General features: G+C 37.4%; 3 protein-coding genes and 1 pseudogene across 4 annotated transcripts; 3 read left to right on the forward strand and 1 right to left on the reverse strand.

Annotated features, from left to right (window-relative positions):
• Positions 1 to 280: 280 nt before the first annotated feature.
• LOC110421556 (GDA1/CD39 nucleoside phosphatase family protein) lies at positions 281 to 5,106 on the forward strand. Of its 2 annotated transcripts, none has more exons than XM_021435172.2 (4): positions 281 to 549; positions 868 to 3,150; positions 3,876 to 4,198; positions 4,608 to 5,106. In XM_021435172.2, the coding sequence occupies exons 2-3, from the start codon at positions 1,140 to 1,142 to the stop codon at positions 4,175 to 4,177; spliced, it is 2,313 nt and encodes a 770-aa protein (XP_021290847.1). In that variant the 5' UTR covers positions 281 to 549; positions 868 to 1,139; the 3' UTR covers positions 4,178 to 4,198; positions 4,608 to 5,106. The 2 variants fall into 2 exon arrangements, with proteins under 2 accessions (XP_021290847.1, XP_021290839.1); XM_021435164.2 differs by having other exon boundaries at positions 905 to 3,150.
• On the reverse strand, positions 5,096 to 5,813 carry LOC110418698 (uncharacterized). Its single transcript, XM_021431499.2, has 2 exons — positions 5,787 to 5,813; positions 5,096 to 5,662 (listed from the first exon to the last, which is right to left on the reverse strand). Exons 1-2 carry the CDS (start codon positions 5,811 to 5,813, stop codon positions 5,096 to 5,098), a joined length of 594 nt encoding a protein of 197 aa, XP_021287174.2.
• A 1,454-nt stretch (positions 5,814 to 7,267) lies between these two features.
• Positions 7,268 to 9,031, forward strand: LOC110418744 (putative carotenoid cleavage dioxygenase 4, chloroplastic pseudogene; annotated as a pseudogene).
• Positions 9,032 to 13,419: 4,388 nt separating this feature from the next.
• LOC110417927 (putative carotenoid cleavage dioxygenase 4, chloroplastic) lies at positions 13,420 to 15,625 on the forward strand. The gene has a single exon (XM_021430534.2). It carries the CDS (start codon positions 13,566 to 13,568, stop codon positions 15,384 to 15,386), a length of 1,821 nt encoding a protein of 606 aa, XP_021286209.1. The 5' UTR covers positions 13,420 to 13,565; the 3' UTR covers positions 15,387 to 15,625.
• The last annotated feature ends 1,297 nt before the right edge of the window (positions 15,626 to 16,922 follow it).

Raw genomic sequence — 16,922 nt, forward strand, 5'->3', positions numbered from 1 at the left:
AAGAGAGAAAAGAAAGATGTGAAGGAGAAGTTGACTAACATTAACAACAGCATGAAGGGGTCAATGTAGAAAAATTGGAAAAAGACAGGGTAACTGATGGAAATACAAGGGGGAGATGATAAGCAAATGAGTTTTTTATATAACTGCAAAATTACTAAATAATAAAAAAGAATGTGGGAAAGGCTCAATACGAAACCTTTTCTATTTTGTTTCCTGAGACGGTAGGAAATATATATATATATATATATATATATATATATATATATAAATCAGAAATCAGAAACAGAGGAGGGAGTCACCAGAGAGAGAGAGAGAGAGAGAAGAGAGAGAGAGAGAGAGACCGGGGGAGAGAGGAGAGACCCAAAGGCCAAAACCTCTTCTGTTTTCCATTGGATCTGAGACAGTGAATCCCAAACTGACAGCAGTGCAAATAATAAAACATTTTCGGTTCTATTTTCGGTTGTTTATTTGTACAGATTGTAAAGACAAGGCAGAGATCTGGGAACTGCCGCAATCTCAATCCCAAGTCATATCGACTCTTGCCTGCAGGTATTCCTCGACCTTGGTTTAGTCGTTTAGTCATACTAGAATTTATTTAGTATTCAAGATCAATCTGTCTTTGCCCACCCTTAACATCTTGGATAAATTTTAGAACATGATTTCTTCAGTTCCCGTGTTTGTTTGTCTGTCTCCGGCACCAAACGCTTTTTGGGTTCTTTCAAATGTATGCAAAACACCAATCTTTTGTTTTGGGCAGAACCCCAGAGTTGAACAAACATTGCTGCATAATGCGTTTCTGAGTTGGCCTTATCGATTAATGTTTCAAACTTAGATATCCTTGTTTGGCGACCTATTTCATATATGCAGGACTGATTCGATTTCATCATTGGATTTTGGCTGTTAGGATTCGTGATAATTGGTGTCACCTGCTTGGCTGCTGCATTGTGATACCTCTGTCCATGCAGTGACAATTTCACCAAAATCAATGTGATCATTGAATTGAATTACATTGCAAGTTTGATTTTGGCTGTTCTGGCTAGTATGCAAGCAGCAAGGAATGAAAATTATATTTTCTAAATTTCGTCGTTGGCAAAATATGCCCTATGAAAAGTTATCAAATTTGATGAAAAACAGGAGAAATGGTATTTAGTAGAATCGCAGAAACAATCTCTGGTGCATCGAATCTTTTAGCTGCTACACAGTCTTCTGCAGCTTCATATATGTCGCCTGCATTGTCACTGCAGGCAGGTAAAAATGCTGCCCATGGGTTTGGTTTTGTCAACTCTGGACACAAGAATAATTTGCGCCTCTCCTCATCACTCCAAGATTTCTCATCATATCACCGGCTTGATCCAGAAGCAGCTGATCTTATTTCTGAAATTGATAAGAGCATGACCTATACAAGACCCCCTCTACAGCGAGAAAATGCTGGGTCAAGTTTCTCAAAGGAGAGGGGTTTGCCCAGCGGAACCCCATTTTTGCGCAGAAAGTGGGTGCGACTAATCATTGTTTCCTTGTGCCTGCTTTTGTTCATTTTTTTGACATATATGGTTTGCATGTATATCTATTCAAATTGGTCTAAAGGAGCCTCCAAGTTCTATGTTGTTCTTGATTGTGGAAGTACTGGAACTCGAGTTTACGTTTATCAGGCATCAATTGATCACAAGAATGATGGTAGTCTGCCTATTGTCATGAAGTCATTAACAGAAGGTCTTTCTAGAAGACCAAGTTCACAAAGTGGACGTGCTTATGATAGGATGGAGACTGAGCCTGGCTTTCATAAGTTAGTGCATGATAAATCTGGCTTGAAAGCTGCCATAAACCCACTTATTTCATGGGCAGAGAAGCAAATTCCTGAACATGCACATAAGACTACTTCTCTTTTCCTTTATGCTACCGCTGGTGTTCGCAGGTTGCCAAGTGCTGATTCAAAATGGCTTCTGGAAAATGCCTGGTCAATACTCAAGAATTCACCATTCTTGTGCCGCCGAGAGTGGGTTAAGATTATCAGTGGGACAGAGGAAGCTTACTTCGGTTGGACAGCTCTCAACTATCGCACAGGCATGCTGGGAGCCACACCTAAGAGGAAAACATTTGGTGCACTTGACTTGGGTGGATCATCATTACAAGTTACATTTGAGAATGAGAACCATCAACATAATGAAACCAACTTAAACCTTAGAATTGGAGTGGTTAATCATCATCTTAGTGCTTATTCTCTCTCAGGCTATGGTTTGAATGATGCATTTGACAAGTCTGTAGTTCATTTATTAAAGAGGCTCCCAGATGGCTCCAATACCAATCTTGTTAATGGAAAGATAGAAATTAAACATCCTTGCTTGCACTCTGGCTACGATGAACAATATATCTGTTCTCAATGTGCTTCTAAAGACCAAGAAAATGGAAGTCCTGTAGTTGGAGGGAAAATTTTGGATAAAGGACGAAAATCAGGAATTCCTGTGCAGCTTATCGGTGCTCCAAATTGGGAGCAATGCAGTGCAATTGCCAAAGTTGCTGTCAATTTATCTGAATGGTCAAATCTATACCCAGGGATTGATTGTGATTTGCAACCTTGTGCTCTTTCTGATAGCTTGCCTCGCCCTTACGGCCAGTTCTATGCTTTGTCTGGCTTTTTTGTGGTATATCGGTTCTTCAATCTGTCTTCAGATGCTGCACTTGATGATGTACTGGAGAAAGGTAGGGAATTTTGTGAAAAAACCTGGGAAGTAGCGAAGAACAGTGTTGCTCCACAGCCATTTATTGAACAGTACTGCTTTAGAGCACCATATATAGTATCACTGTTGAGAGAGGGTTTGCACATCACTGATAGTCAACTTGTCATTGGTTCTGGAAGTATTACGTGGACAAAGGGTGTTGCACTGTTGGAAGCTGGGAAGTCATTTTCAAGTAGACTGAGGCTCCGTGGTTATCAAATACTGCAGACGAAGATTGATCCAATAATTCTTATTGCCATTCTTTTCATGTCACTGATTTTGCTTGTTTGTGCATTATCTTGTGTTAGTAATTGGATGCCGAGATTTTTCCGGAGACCATATCTCCCCCTTTTCCGGCATAACAATGCAGCCAGCGCATCTGTTCTTAATATACCATCTCCTTTCCGGTTCAAGCGCTGGAGTCCTATCAACTCTGGTAAGATCTCGTCTGACTTATTCTTTGGGAATATTTCTGCCACTTTTATTTGCTTTGTTTTCCGTCAGAGAGGAATTCTAACACTTTAACAGTCTTCCTTGTTGGGATTCCTTCTGCACAAAGGCACCAATCAAGTTGTATGGTCACAGTTGTTTATCTGAATAATGCATGCACAGTATGTTCCAAAAAAGGCTGCAAAAAACAAGGATGCTGATTAGTTTTGAGGTTCTAGAAACCTGATGCATGCCTCCTTTTTGTAGGGATTTGAAATACAATAATTTGGATCAGATATTTATCCCAAGCTATTCTTGTCAGCACATAAGCGAAACTATTTAAAATTTGCTTGCCAGAGGATCCATGATTCTGAACTTATATTTATTGAACTTGACGTGTCTGAGTAGTATGTGAGCCTAAATGAATCATCTTCGTAGTAGAAACTTTTCTATAAATCACTTTGTTTTATTAGTACATGTGTACGTTCTGCAGATGCTCTGTGGATGCTTACAAGTTGCAACTCTGATGTTGACTACCTTTGAATATTAAAATCATTAATAAGCAATTTATTTGGTAAATACTATTTTATTGAATTTATCTGCTTCACACCTTCACTGTAAAGGGTCTGAATGTTGTTACTCTGAATGCACTTCTTGTATTTGGCAAGTCATTACGATCTTTTCTATGATCCTTGTTCCATCTTTAAAGGAAATGTCATATTTGTTTTGTAGGGGATGGAAGAGTTAAGATGCCTCTAAGTCCAACAGTTAGTGGTTCTCAGCAGACACCATTTGGCTTGGGACATAGTCTTGGCAGCAGCATCCAGCTCACAGAGTCTTCCTTGTACACGTCAACCAGTAGCGTGTTGCATAGTTATTCCTCCAGTAGCTTGGGGCAGATGCAAGTTGACAGTAGTAGCATGGGTTCCTTCTGGTCCCCTCACAGAAGTCAGATGCGACTGCAAAGTAGGAGATCACAATCTCGAGAAGATCTTAATTCCTCACTAGCTGAGACACAAATGGTGAAAGTTTAGGGATTGCTTTCCGAAGTTTTGGTATGCTTATTTCTTCTCCTATTGGCATCTTACCTTGTAGGAAAAAGACATGAGAAGTTTTTAAGATTTGTTTGCTCGAATTAATTCTTAGCATTCTTTCTGTAACATACAGAATTTCAGTTCAAAAGCAAGTTAACACATTCATTTGTTTTTACCATAACGATGTTAGTACTGCTCAATCAAGGATGGGACAGTGTCTTTTCTCAACTCTTATTTGTCTCTGACTCTCATTACCATGCCTGGACCCAGAAGTAAATTATGATCAAATAAAACATAAATCTTTGCTCATCGGAATTAGTTCTTTTGGATCTAGCCTTTGCTATGTTTCTTTGATTTTGAATTTAAGATAGTCATAGAACGAAATTAGTGCTTTGGACTTCGTTAATGAATTGCATTGAATTCATTCCAGATGCTACCAGCATTACCGAATTTATGTCAAGCGGGATGATTCTAGGCTAATGATGAGAAGGTCTGGTCATTTGATTCCTCAAGATTTTGCTCAGAAGGGATTCCAAGACTTGTTAACTGGCTCCCCAAGTTACCTGGGTTTTAAGTGCACATCGTTTTTGAGATTTCGAGCATTGGTTACCATTCTTATCCTCATGGGCTAGGTACAGACTTGTTCACCCTCCTCATCAGACAATAATTTGAGCGTCTACCTCTCTGCCAAGTAAATTGCAGCCTAACTGGACAGGCCTGATGACCTTCATTACCTGAAGCATCGTTCTTAATCTTATCAGAGCTAGATCAATAGTTTCTCTACACTGTTTTCCTTAAGTCTTGAGGACTACCAGAAAATTTTTCTTGTCATTGGTTATCAGCAAATGGTGATATGAGAAATGGTTAAAGATCTGAAATATATGAGAAGAAATTATAGCATCATATACAAATCCCATCTTATATTTCGCTCATAGATTGCATCGTAAATGATATTTTCCGTGCAGATAAGAAATCATCAGCTTTTGGTCCCGTCATATGATTTCTGCAGCTCGAGTCAATGATCCACACATTAACATAATCAATCTGTTCAGACGTTGTTACTGTAACAGCTAACTCCTCTTCTATAGTAAAGAGTGCTTCAGCATCCCAATCATCTTCGCTTTTTTCCTTTGTATTGGAAATAGCAGCATTGTTCTCCAGAGACTTTTTACTGGACCAACAAACTTTTGCCATATGACCTCTTTTTCCACAATTGTAACACTTCCCTTCAAACCTTCTATTGTTGCTGCCATTTTTCGAAGCTCCTCCTGAACGAAAGCTCCTTTTTCCTTGATGACTTTTTACCTTGTCATCATTCTTTTTAGATATACCAATGGTGCGCTGCTTAAAGTTACCTCTATTCTTGCTTGCGTAAAGTGCTTCTTCCTCACCCTTAAGTGAGACTCCTCCCATTTGCTTAGCCATGGCTTCTTGACCGGCTAGCAAGTTTTCAAACTCAATAAGTGATGGTTGATTTGGCCATCCCTGTACTGTAGCAACAAAGTCTGTATTCGGGTCTCAATCCATGGATAATTATTCTTTTCATCTTGGTTTCACCAATAAGAGCAGTTGAATCCAACTTTGAAATTTCGCTGCATATCGACTTCACCTTGTGAAAGTATTTGGCGATCGTCATGTCACGTTACACTACTGATAGCAACTCATTATCTACAAGTTACAATCTTGTATCATTCTTCTTTGAGAAAACTGTAGCAAGTGTGTCCCATTTTTTTTTTTTTGGTGTTTTAGCACCCCGGATGTGTTCCAACACGTCTTCTTCAACTGTGGTCTTTAAAGCAAATATTGCTTTGCCTGCTTTAATCTTTCATTTTCGTAAGGCACCATTTGCGTCTTGTGCCTTCGGTTGCTGAACTTCACTTCCATTGACGACCTCTCAAAGATCTTGGCCTTCAATATAAGACGTCAAACATGTCACCCATGTATTGAAATTCTGATTGTTTAGCTTCTTGAATCCTCTAACTACTTGAAGATCATTTAATGTATTTGTAAGGATAACTTTTACTAGAGTATTGATACGCAACCTTGCTTTGATACCAGTTATTGAATATGACAAGACAACTCATCATTTTATTTGATCAGCTTTATATAGGCTTATAGAGCAAGAAGTACATGTTGGTACGTTTTTCTCCTTTTAACTCCTATTAAACCATAACTATGAAACACTACTCAGATTAAATTCACTAACGAATAGAAACAATTTTTAAATTAGCAAAAGACTCATTAACAGCAACTAGACCCATTAACGTTATGCTAACAAACCAAAATTAAAAAATAGCAATAAACTTGATCACACAAGTCTTAGAATTATTTTTCTAAAACCATCGTGTTGTAAATCTTTACAGACTTTCAACTTCATTCATTCGATACATGTATGTACAAAAAAAAATAATCACACATTTGTGTATACAAGCTTATATATATAAAAAAATAAAATTAAAAATAACTATATATAAGTTTAATATAAAGTAGAAATTACACATACAATCCTGTGATTTAATAATATTTATAAATAAAAATAATTGTATATATATTTGGATTAAAAGTTCCAAAGAAAAATCTAATTATCAAGGGTTTATCTTTTGAAGATTGAACTAAAAAATTTGTTTCTCCCAAATGGGAATGACAACTTTCCCATGCTCAAAGGACAATGGGTGTTCACTTTTGGCAATTGGTTGGTAGATCCCAATTTGCTAAAGCATAGACGTTCTTTGCATTTGTTTTTTGATGAAGAAGGACGTGCACTTGTACAATGATATTTACATGCAAGTAAAACCATGTTCTGTTATTTTTGCCAGCGGCCCATAGGTTGATTTTAACAACTTTATATTTGATCGAGAAAAAAATAATGTTTTAAATGGTATCCATGTGTTACTTCCCATCCTTTGTCGGCAAGGTAATTGGCACAGTTGATTGATTGAACAAGAAAAAAAACATCCAAGGTTGTGCTTTGTCTTTACATTTGTTTTGTCTTATATTGCCTTTCATTGAAAATTCGATTCCTCCATGCGCAACAAGTATTGCAAGTTTTTTGAAGTCTCCCCCGTTGAAGAAGTGGTAGCAACAACCGACATGGATGCTTTGTCCTCCACCTTCATCCCCAAATTCCTTGCACCTAGCAGTGCTACCACCATAGTTTCCCGACCTCCTCAACTTTACATATTTTCTGTGAGAATGGAGGGAAAACCACTAACTTCCTCTACCACAACTTCAAAATTATCAAACACTGCATCGCCAGCAACACCTCTTTCACCACTCAAGAATATCATGGCTCCATCAACAGCAATTAAACTCATCTTCAATGCAGTCCGTGACACTTTGGAAAACTTCATATACCCCGATCTCAGCCCCTCTCTGGATCCCAAGCTCGTGCTTGCTGGGAACTTTTCCCCAGGTAATGAGCTTCCTCCAACAGAGTGTGAGGTAATACAAGGGACCCTTCCACCATGCCTGGATGGTGCATACATACGCAATGGTCCCAACCCACAGTACCTTCCTCGTGGTCCGTACCACCTCTTTGATGGCGATGGGATGGTGCACTGTGTTAGAGTCTCCAAAGGACTAGCCACTCTTTGTAGCCGCTATGTCAAGACCTACAAGTACAACACTGAGCGTGAGGTTGGATTCCCCATTGTTCCTAGTTTCTTCTCTAGCTTTAACAGTTTAACTTCTTCTATCACCCATTCAACTCTTTATGCTGCTAGAATTCTAACTGGTCAGGACAATCCTGCAAAGGGCATTGGTCTGGCAAATACTAGTTTGGCCTTGTTTGGAAACCGTCTTTATGCACTTGGTGAGTCAGATCTACCCTATGCTTTACGCTTGACATCCAATGGGGATATAGAAACATTGGGTCGCCATGATTTTAATGGGAAGCTGTTTAGGAGCATGACTGCCCACCCCAAGTTAGACCCTGGCACAGGCGAGACCTTTGCTTTCCGTTATGACCTCATATTTCGCCCATTTCTAACGTACTTCTACTTTGATGCAAACGGGGACAAACAGCAAGATGTGCCTATATTTTCTATGGTCACTCCATCTTTCATCCATGACTTCGCAATCACGAAGAACTATGCCATTTTTGTCGACATACAAATAGGAACAAATCCAGTGAAAATAATACTTGGAACGGGCTCACCAGTGAGTTCAGATCTGACTAAAGTGCCTAGAATTGGGATTATCCCCCGGTATTCAAAAAACGAGTCAGAAATGAAATGGTTTGATGCACCAGGGTTCAATCCTATACACGTGATCAATGCATGGGATGAGGATGATGGCAATGCCATAGTCATGGTAGCACCGAACATACTGTCAGTAGAACACACCTCGGAGAGAATGGACCTTGTACATGCCCGGGTGGAGAAAGTAAGACTTAACCTAAAGACAGGGCAAGTAACTAGGCAGCCCATTTCAACATGAAATCTAGACTTCGCAGTGATCAATCCAGCATACGTAGCTAATAAAACCAAATATGTTTACGCAGCAGTAGGCGATCCAATGCCAAAAATTTCAGGGGTGGTGAAATTGGACGTGTCAAAAAGAGACTCGGAGGAGTGCACAGTGGGTAGTCGGATGTATGGAGCAGGGTGCTATGGTGGGGAACCCTTCTTTGTAGCAAAGGAGCCCGAAAATCCAGAAGCGGCGGAGGATGACGGCTATGTTTTGTCATTTGTTCACAATGAAAACACGAGAGAATCAAGTCTGCTGGTGTTGGATGCAAAGTCGGCTTATCTTGACGTTGTAGCGACGGTGAAGCTGCCCCAGCGAGTGCCGTACGGTTTCCACGGCCTTTTTATGACAGAAGAAAATGTACAACTTAATGAGAAGTCCGTCTAATGAGTTAAATTACTATTTTATTGTATCTGTTCGGATTAAATATGAAGCAAATAAAGTTGATTCAAAGTTGCAATCACCGTATTTTACGAAGGTAATAACATTTTGAATAGCGTCAGGCAAGGTTACTGATGTGTAATTATTATGAGTTTTTTTTTTCTCAGTTATGGCGATTATTTTAAGATAATATTATAAAGAGTCATCATATTTAAATTTAAAATTTATTTTACTGTTGAAAAACAAAATAATCGATTAATATCGATTCTGACTAAATAATTATTGTGTTATCTCTATAACCAACAGAGAAAATGAAAAACTAAAAATGATTATTTTTATTTATGCACGTTGCTTAATTGCTGTGGACCTTCACCTTTGTTCCAATTACACTAGCAGCTGCACATATACAAAAGCAACCACTAGAGTTAGCAGAAAGAAAGAAGAGACTTCTTGGAAAAATTTGTCGAAATATGCTGCATGCGAAAAACGTACCAAGAAGGTTTTGGGCAGAAGCCGTGAGGACTGCAAACTTTGTGATCAATAGACTTCTTCGACAAAGGTTAAGTTTTCTTTCACCCTTTGAGAAATTGTGGCATATGACACCTTCAATTAACTATTTTCGAGTATTTGGATGTGTATGTTATATGTTTGTGCTAGATCATTTACATAGCAAGATTGACAAGAAAGCCGTTCGATGCATTTTTATGGGATATGACAGTCAGAGAAAAGGTTGGAAATGCTGTGATCCTACGAATGGAAAGTGTTACACATCACAAACTGTGGTATTTGATGAAGTGTTTTCATGGTGGTCCTCAGAAAAAAAGTTAGACTCAAACGAATTGAAAGATGAGTTTCACATTGCTCAAATCCGATCAAGTTCAGATGAAACTGGAAATTCATATGAAGATGGTAATGTCGAACAAGAAACAACTTGGAATTCTTGGCAAACTTGTGTGTATCAGCTACCAAGCGAAAAAGGTGAACTTAGTGAAGTGGAAGTATCAACCCCACAACTCCAAATATGCCAACGCAACCATAGTAGAAGAAGTAACTGCAAAAGAACTTGAGACGTTTGAAGAAGCATCTCGAAATTTTATGTGGACTAAAGCTATGGAAGAATAAATCACTACACTAGAGCACAATCAGACTTCAGAACTTGTGCCAAAGCCAAGAAATGTGGAATCTATTTCTTGTAAATGGGTTTATTAAATAAAGAGCCGCACAAAGAGGAAAACCTAATTTAAAAGTTAATTTAAAAGTTGTTTCGTGGATTTAATTGAGTAGTGTTATAGAGTCATGGTTTAGTGGGAGCTCAAAGAGGAAAACCTATCAACATGTACATTTTGCTCTATAAGCCTATATAAAGCTGATCAAATAAAAAGGTGAATTATCTTGTTCTGTCCAGGAATAGGACAGGGTAGAGAGCTGGATGACAAACCGGTAAGTCAATACTCGTATGGTAATTGCTTAGATTTTGAATAGGGCAGAAGAGCAGAGTTGTATAAAAGTGCAACACTTTGAACCCTTGTAAGCCTCTGGGATGAAATTTAGAATTGGAATGCAAAGGCCAGTAATCCCCTGCGTAACGTGTGATGATAGGGCCTATGTCCTCGTTGATACCTGACCAATTGCGTCCTACACATAAAATAATGATCCAGGCAATATTGCACTGGCTGTGGGACTCATAATCTAGCTCAGGGAACAATGACTTGATTGTCAAACAAGTGTTTTGAGCTATAGCCTGTAGCACCTTGGAGCTTCAGTAGTAGGCTACTCCACATGTTGCAGATTCTTAATTTGTCATAACCTCTAACACGAAGCCAGTGATTATATAATTTGGAGGTTGCTGCTGAAGGATCATGAGCATGTTTTCTTGCTCCAAACTAAAGCACAGCATATTTGGGTTTTCCACTCTTATATGATTACTCTTGGCATGATCCGTCAGCATGGACAACGTGGTCACATTTCATGGAGGGAAATTAATGTGAATGTAGAACTGGGACATAAGATCGGTAAGCAAATTAAAGCACTTTGAAATTTATCATTTGAGTGTCTGCTCATGGCTTGCGATTCAGAATTAGATACGAAGGCTTTGTCGCTAGATCGCACAATTGCGTTTCCTGTGGCATAGTGCCCAGGCCAATGGATGGTACACGAAGAACCACCATTTTCATTTCCGTTTCTTCTCTTTGATGCTCTAATTGATTTTGGGCCAAAAAAAAAGGAAAGACTGCCCCTTTCCGAAAGCATACCTAACCAGAGGGAAGGTAGGAGTGATTGGTCCCTAGCTAAACCCTCCAAGGAGGCCGCGTGCCACAGCTTCTCCAATGTGTAGCTTCGAGTCATGTTCACTGTCCTACGCTTGTGGGCATGCTTTGCGCTTGCACTTCTTACTTCTTAGGTTGCTCACTTCCCCAGCGGGACATCTATTAAGGGTAAAGGATTTTTTATTCTATATATAGCTAAAGGATATGGACCATTTTCAATACCACTCAACATGTAAATTATGAAATCATCATAAGTATCGCATTCATTTAAAAGTTTGAAATTAGAAAAGAATATGTATAAATTCCTAAAAGAGAATAGCATAGATCGACTCAAAAGTCAAATTAACAATATTAATTGTATTCAGATAAATTTATAACTCAAATAAAATTAGCAATCAATGTAAAACATTCATATTTACCTTTTCAATTTGCAATGCCCATTAATTATTACTTTAAATGAGTTATTTAATACTTTAGACTTCATATACAAATACTTTATTCAAAAAAAAAATCAATTGAGTATGCATATTGTTATATTTATTTTTTTTCTATTATTTATAATGAAATCGTTCTTATCTTTCAAAAAGAAATGATTAAAATTGCCTAAGAAAATTCCAAAATCCATATAGCGTAACTGGTTGACGACAGGGACTCAGGATTATTTTTGAAAGCGAAAGGAGGAAATATATTATCCATTTGTATACCTTAGTGTCTAACAATAAACGAATATTATTGTCCATTTTAAGGGCAGAAATGCCCCTCTCTTATTCAGTCATAAATATCTCCATTTTGTCTTCATTACTTTTCTTTTCTCGATAATAAATAACAGAGAAAAAAATTAAATAATAATAATAATAATAAATTGCAACCAAATAAAAATCTTATCCTTCATTTTTAATGCCTTTTGTTTTTATATTGGCCAAGGACTTGGGGACTGGTGAAAGGCATATATATGATTATGATTAAGAGAGTCTGCAGCCTTTCATTTTAGCAAAAAGCTGATATTTGAAGGGTTTCGATGATTTCTACGTAAAAAAAATATTTATTAAGTAATTAAGATATTATAAAATTAAAAAAAATTAACAAAACCCGTCTAAACGTAAAAATAAAAATCAAACACTAAAAATTAAAACCGATAATGTATCCATTTAGTAATATTTTACAATGCAAGTTATTTTACATTGGTAATGTGATTGCAGGGAATGTTATTGTAGGGAAAATAACATTACAGTATTTGGTATACAAGTAAAATAATGATTAAAATACAGAGAAGATAACATTACAGCGTTTTATTTACAAGTATTTTGTTGAGAATGTAATGTTAATTTTTTAAATTATCTCTAATTATTAAAATATAAATTTAAAATATTTATATTTTTTATTATTAATTTTTATATAATATCATCTCTTAAATATATTTTTAATATCATATATTTTATTTTTATTTATTATTATAATTTTATATATTTTATTTTCATTACTTTAATATAATTTTTTATGTTATATATTTTATTTTAATTTATTTTACCTATATTATATAAATTTTAAATTTTTATATTTTATTTTAATTTTATTTTTGATTTTTATATTATATATTTTATTTTAATATTTTTATTTTAATTATAATATTATAAAATATTTTAAATAATTTAATAAAATTGAAAGGTAAAAATATGTTTAAGAATATTACAGAGTACAATGTAATGTAATTGTATTAATTTTGGACTGCAATCGCATTACATCTCTTGACTATAATGTGATTATATTGTAATCTTACATTGCAGTGATATGTTATAAAATAAATACTGTAATGTAATTTAATTGAATATATTATAGGAAATGTATTGTTACTTTTTTTATACCAAAACGTTATCTAAGTGATTGGCCTCTCACCATCTGGCATGCAGGGTTACGATAATCAGGTGATAGGTATATGAACTGTTGTGTGAATTAATGGATGAATAGATCAATGGTTATGGTCCCCTCCGGCATTAATGGAGTTCTGGGAAAAAAAATCTCCTCCCAACTTTGTTTTTCCATCTCATTTTTTATCTTCATTTTTATAAATACCATCCTGTGGCTTAAGATATTTTCGTGTGCAGGGGATCAAGATTGAGAGATGCCAGTGCTTCATAGTGCAAATTGTTATCATTTTTGCATTTCTGCTCATAAATATCGCCCCAAAGATTCCCATTGTTGCCCACAGCATCTCGGACTCTTTAGCCCTCCTCTTTCCACCTGCCTGTCCACTGTTGTCGACAAATCAAGGCAACATGGACGCCTTTTCTTCCTCCTTTCTCTCCACCTTACTACCGTCAAAACTGATCTACCCCGCCGTCACCACAGCCAGATCGATTTCCACACCTCACCTCAACGTTTCCTCTGTTAGGATTGAAGAAAGACCTCCAGCTTCCATTCCTAGGACCACCACCACCACCACAACAAAAGCGCCACCCCAACCTCCTATAACTCAACCTCCACCACCGGCGTCAAACACACTGCCCAAAAGAATTGCTTCTCCTTCGCTTGGAGCAAAGAAGAGAGTAGAACCAAAGTTATCCACATTCATCTTCAATACATTCGACAACATCATAAACAACTTCATAGACCCTCCAATCCGCCCCTCAGTCGACCCCAGACACGTGCTGTCCCACAACTTTGCTCCGGTTGATGAGCTTCCTCCAACAGAGTGCGAAGTTATTCAAGGATCTCTCCCATCTTGCCTCGACGGTGCGTACATACGTAACGGCCCCAACCCTCAGTACCTCCCTCGTGGACCTTACCACCTCTTTGATGGTGATGGTATGCTTCACTCCATCAGAATCTCCAAGGGCCAGGCCACTCTTTGTAGCCGCTATGTAAAGACTTACAAGTACTCGATTGAAAACGAGATGGGGTCTCCAATTCTTCCCAATGTTTTCTCTGGCTTTAACGGCCTAACTGCCGCTGCAACTCGCGGTGCTCTCTCAGCTGTCAGAGTTCTAACTGGTGAGTTCAATCCTGCAAACGGTATTGGTCTTGCAAACACTAGTTTGGCCTTGTTCGGAAACCGTCTCTACGCTCTTGGTGAGTCTGATCTACCCTATTCCATACGCTTGACTCCCAACGGGGATATAGAAACGTTGGGTCGCCATGATTTTGATGGAAAGCTGTTCATGAGCATGACTGCTCACCCCAAGATAGACACTGACACTGGCGAGGCCTTTGGTTTCCGATATGGCCCTATGCCTCCATTTCTAACTTATTTTTACTTTGATGCGAATGGAAACAAACAGCCAGATGTGCCCATATTGTCTATGTACCGGCCATCTTTTCTCCACGACTTTGCTATTACAAAGAAGTACGCAATATTTGCTGACATACAGATAGGAATGAATCCCATGGAGATGATTTTTGGAGGGGGATCTCCGGTGGGTACAGACCCAGCTAAAGTACCAAGGATCGGAGTCATCCCTCGATATGCAAAAGACGAGTCAGAAATAAGGTGGTTTGATATACCAGGTTTCAACCTCATTCACGCCATCAATGCATGGGATGAAGATGATGGCAACGCCGTAGTCATGCTGGCACCAAACATACTGTCAGTAGAACACACCATGGAGAGAATGGACCTTGTTCATGCCTTGGTGGAGAAAGTAAGGATCGACTTAAGAAGAGGGCTAGTAACAAGGCATCCCATTTCAACAAGAAATCTGGATTTCGCAGTGTTAAATCCAGCTTATTTAGCAAAGAAGAACAAATATGTGTACGCAGCAGTGGGTGACCCAATGCCAAAAATATCAGGAGTGGTAAAGTTGGATGTGTCCAGGGGGGATCGCCAGGAGTGCACAGTGGCTAGCAGGATGTATGGGCCAGGGTGCTTTGGTGGGGAACCATTCTTTGTGGCCAAGGATCCAGAGAATCCCGAAGCAGACGAGGACGATGGCTATGTGGTTTCGTATGTTCACAATGAAAACACAGGAGAGTCAAGGTTCTTGGTGATGGACGCAAAGTCACCTAATCTTGATATCGTGGCCGCCGTGAAGCTGCCCCGGAGGGTACCGTACGGTTTCCATGGACTCTTTGTGAGGGAAAGTGACCTAAATAAGCTGTAAAAATCAAAGGATAACAGGACAAAATCATCTTCTTTTTCTCAGGGGTGATCTTTTTCCCTCTGATTGAATATATTATAAATTTTCAAAAAAAAAAAAAAGAGCTGTAAAATGTAGAATCTTTCCCCTCAGCGTGGCGTGGATCGTACATTAACATGTCGCAACAGATATAGTATAATCTACATACCATAGCACACAAGTTGATTTGTATCTATATATCAAAGACACTTACCATTTTCTTCATGCTTCCATCCAATGCTTGTACACCATATATCCGTGCAAGTACTTGTTGCACCATATGCTTTAATACTCAGAGAAATTTATACCGACAAGCATTTAAGTGGGAGATGCATCAATAATTTTCATATTTATCCAATGAAAAATTGAATCTACGAGGTATGGATAAACAATAAAAAGGACGAACAAATTTCTGAGGACAATGGTCATTGCCACACCCCATCCATGTCGCTTTCTGGGTACCCCATGAAATAACTTGAAATCATAAGAAACAAAAGGAAAATGCGTAAGCTTGCGTTTTCTTTCTATCTGTCCGAAATAATTTTCTTTCCTCTCTTTCATTTTCCCTTTTCCTCATAAATTTTCCCATCTCTCTTATAGTGCAAGCAAGCCGTGATCCTCCTTTAGATTTGCCAATCGCTGCCCACGATGGCACGTACCACCTAAGTGGCCCTCTTCACTTTAGGCTTTTTAAGTCTCACAGAGTTGCTTCTACGCAGCACCATCAATTCATCATCATCATCATCATCTGCCCCTAAATTAAGTTAAATCTCAACCATTGTTTATGAACATCTGATTAACACACTATGTCATTATTCATATCTATTATGGAAAAAAAATTACGTCGCAAAAGTCTTTATATTCATGTGAATCTTTTATTTCTTTTGTCACGAATCTTTAATCGTGATCGATTTTGTATCTTCTCTATATGAAATGCATTTAATTAAATTTAAAAAAACGTTAAAATGAATTGATTTATAAATAGATATAAAATATTAGAAAAAAATAAAGGAAAATGGTGAAAATAGTAAGTGTAAGCTATGCGTAATAACAAAATATGGAAAGAAAGAAGAAATTATGAACAATAACCATTTTTTATAAAAGCATTTTAAAAATAATCATCAATATAAATTTAATTATTTTTAATTATATTTAGTCATTTTTTGATAAAAATACTCTTGAAACTATTTCAAATAAATTAAACCATTTATCATAATTTCTCTTCATTTGTGTTCTTAATTTCTCTCTTTCATCATCCCACACTCTCTAATTTCATCGATTTCTCACTTCAACATTTGTTTGCTACACTTCTGATTTCTCTCTCTCATTTTCAAATTTTTCTTTTTGCACTTTCAAAACACCAAGCGATGATTTTGATGTGCTTGAGTGGATGGTTATTGAGAAAATTTAATTTTTAAGTATTTTGGATAAAACTAAAATGATAAAAATATCACAAATATTTGAATAATTTTTAATTGGATCAATTTGAGACCTAAACACTAATAAACTTAAAATTTTTAA

This window comes from Theobroma umbraticum, unplaced genomic scaffold (genome assembly GCF_002168275.2).
Source record: "Theobroma umbraticum cultivar Fairchild unplaced genomic scaffold, ASM216827v3 scaffold_30.0, whole genome shotgun sequence".
NCBI classification, from domain to species: domain Eukaryota; kingdom Viridiplantae; phylum Streptophyta; class Magnoliopsida; order Malvales; family Malvaceae; genus Theobroma; species Theobroma umbraticum.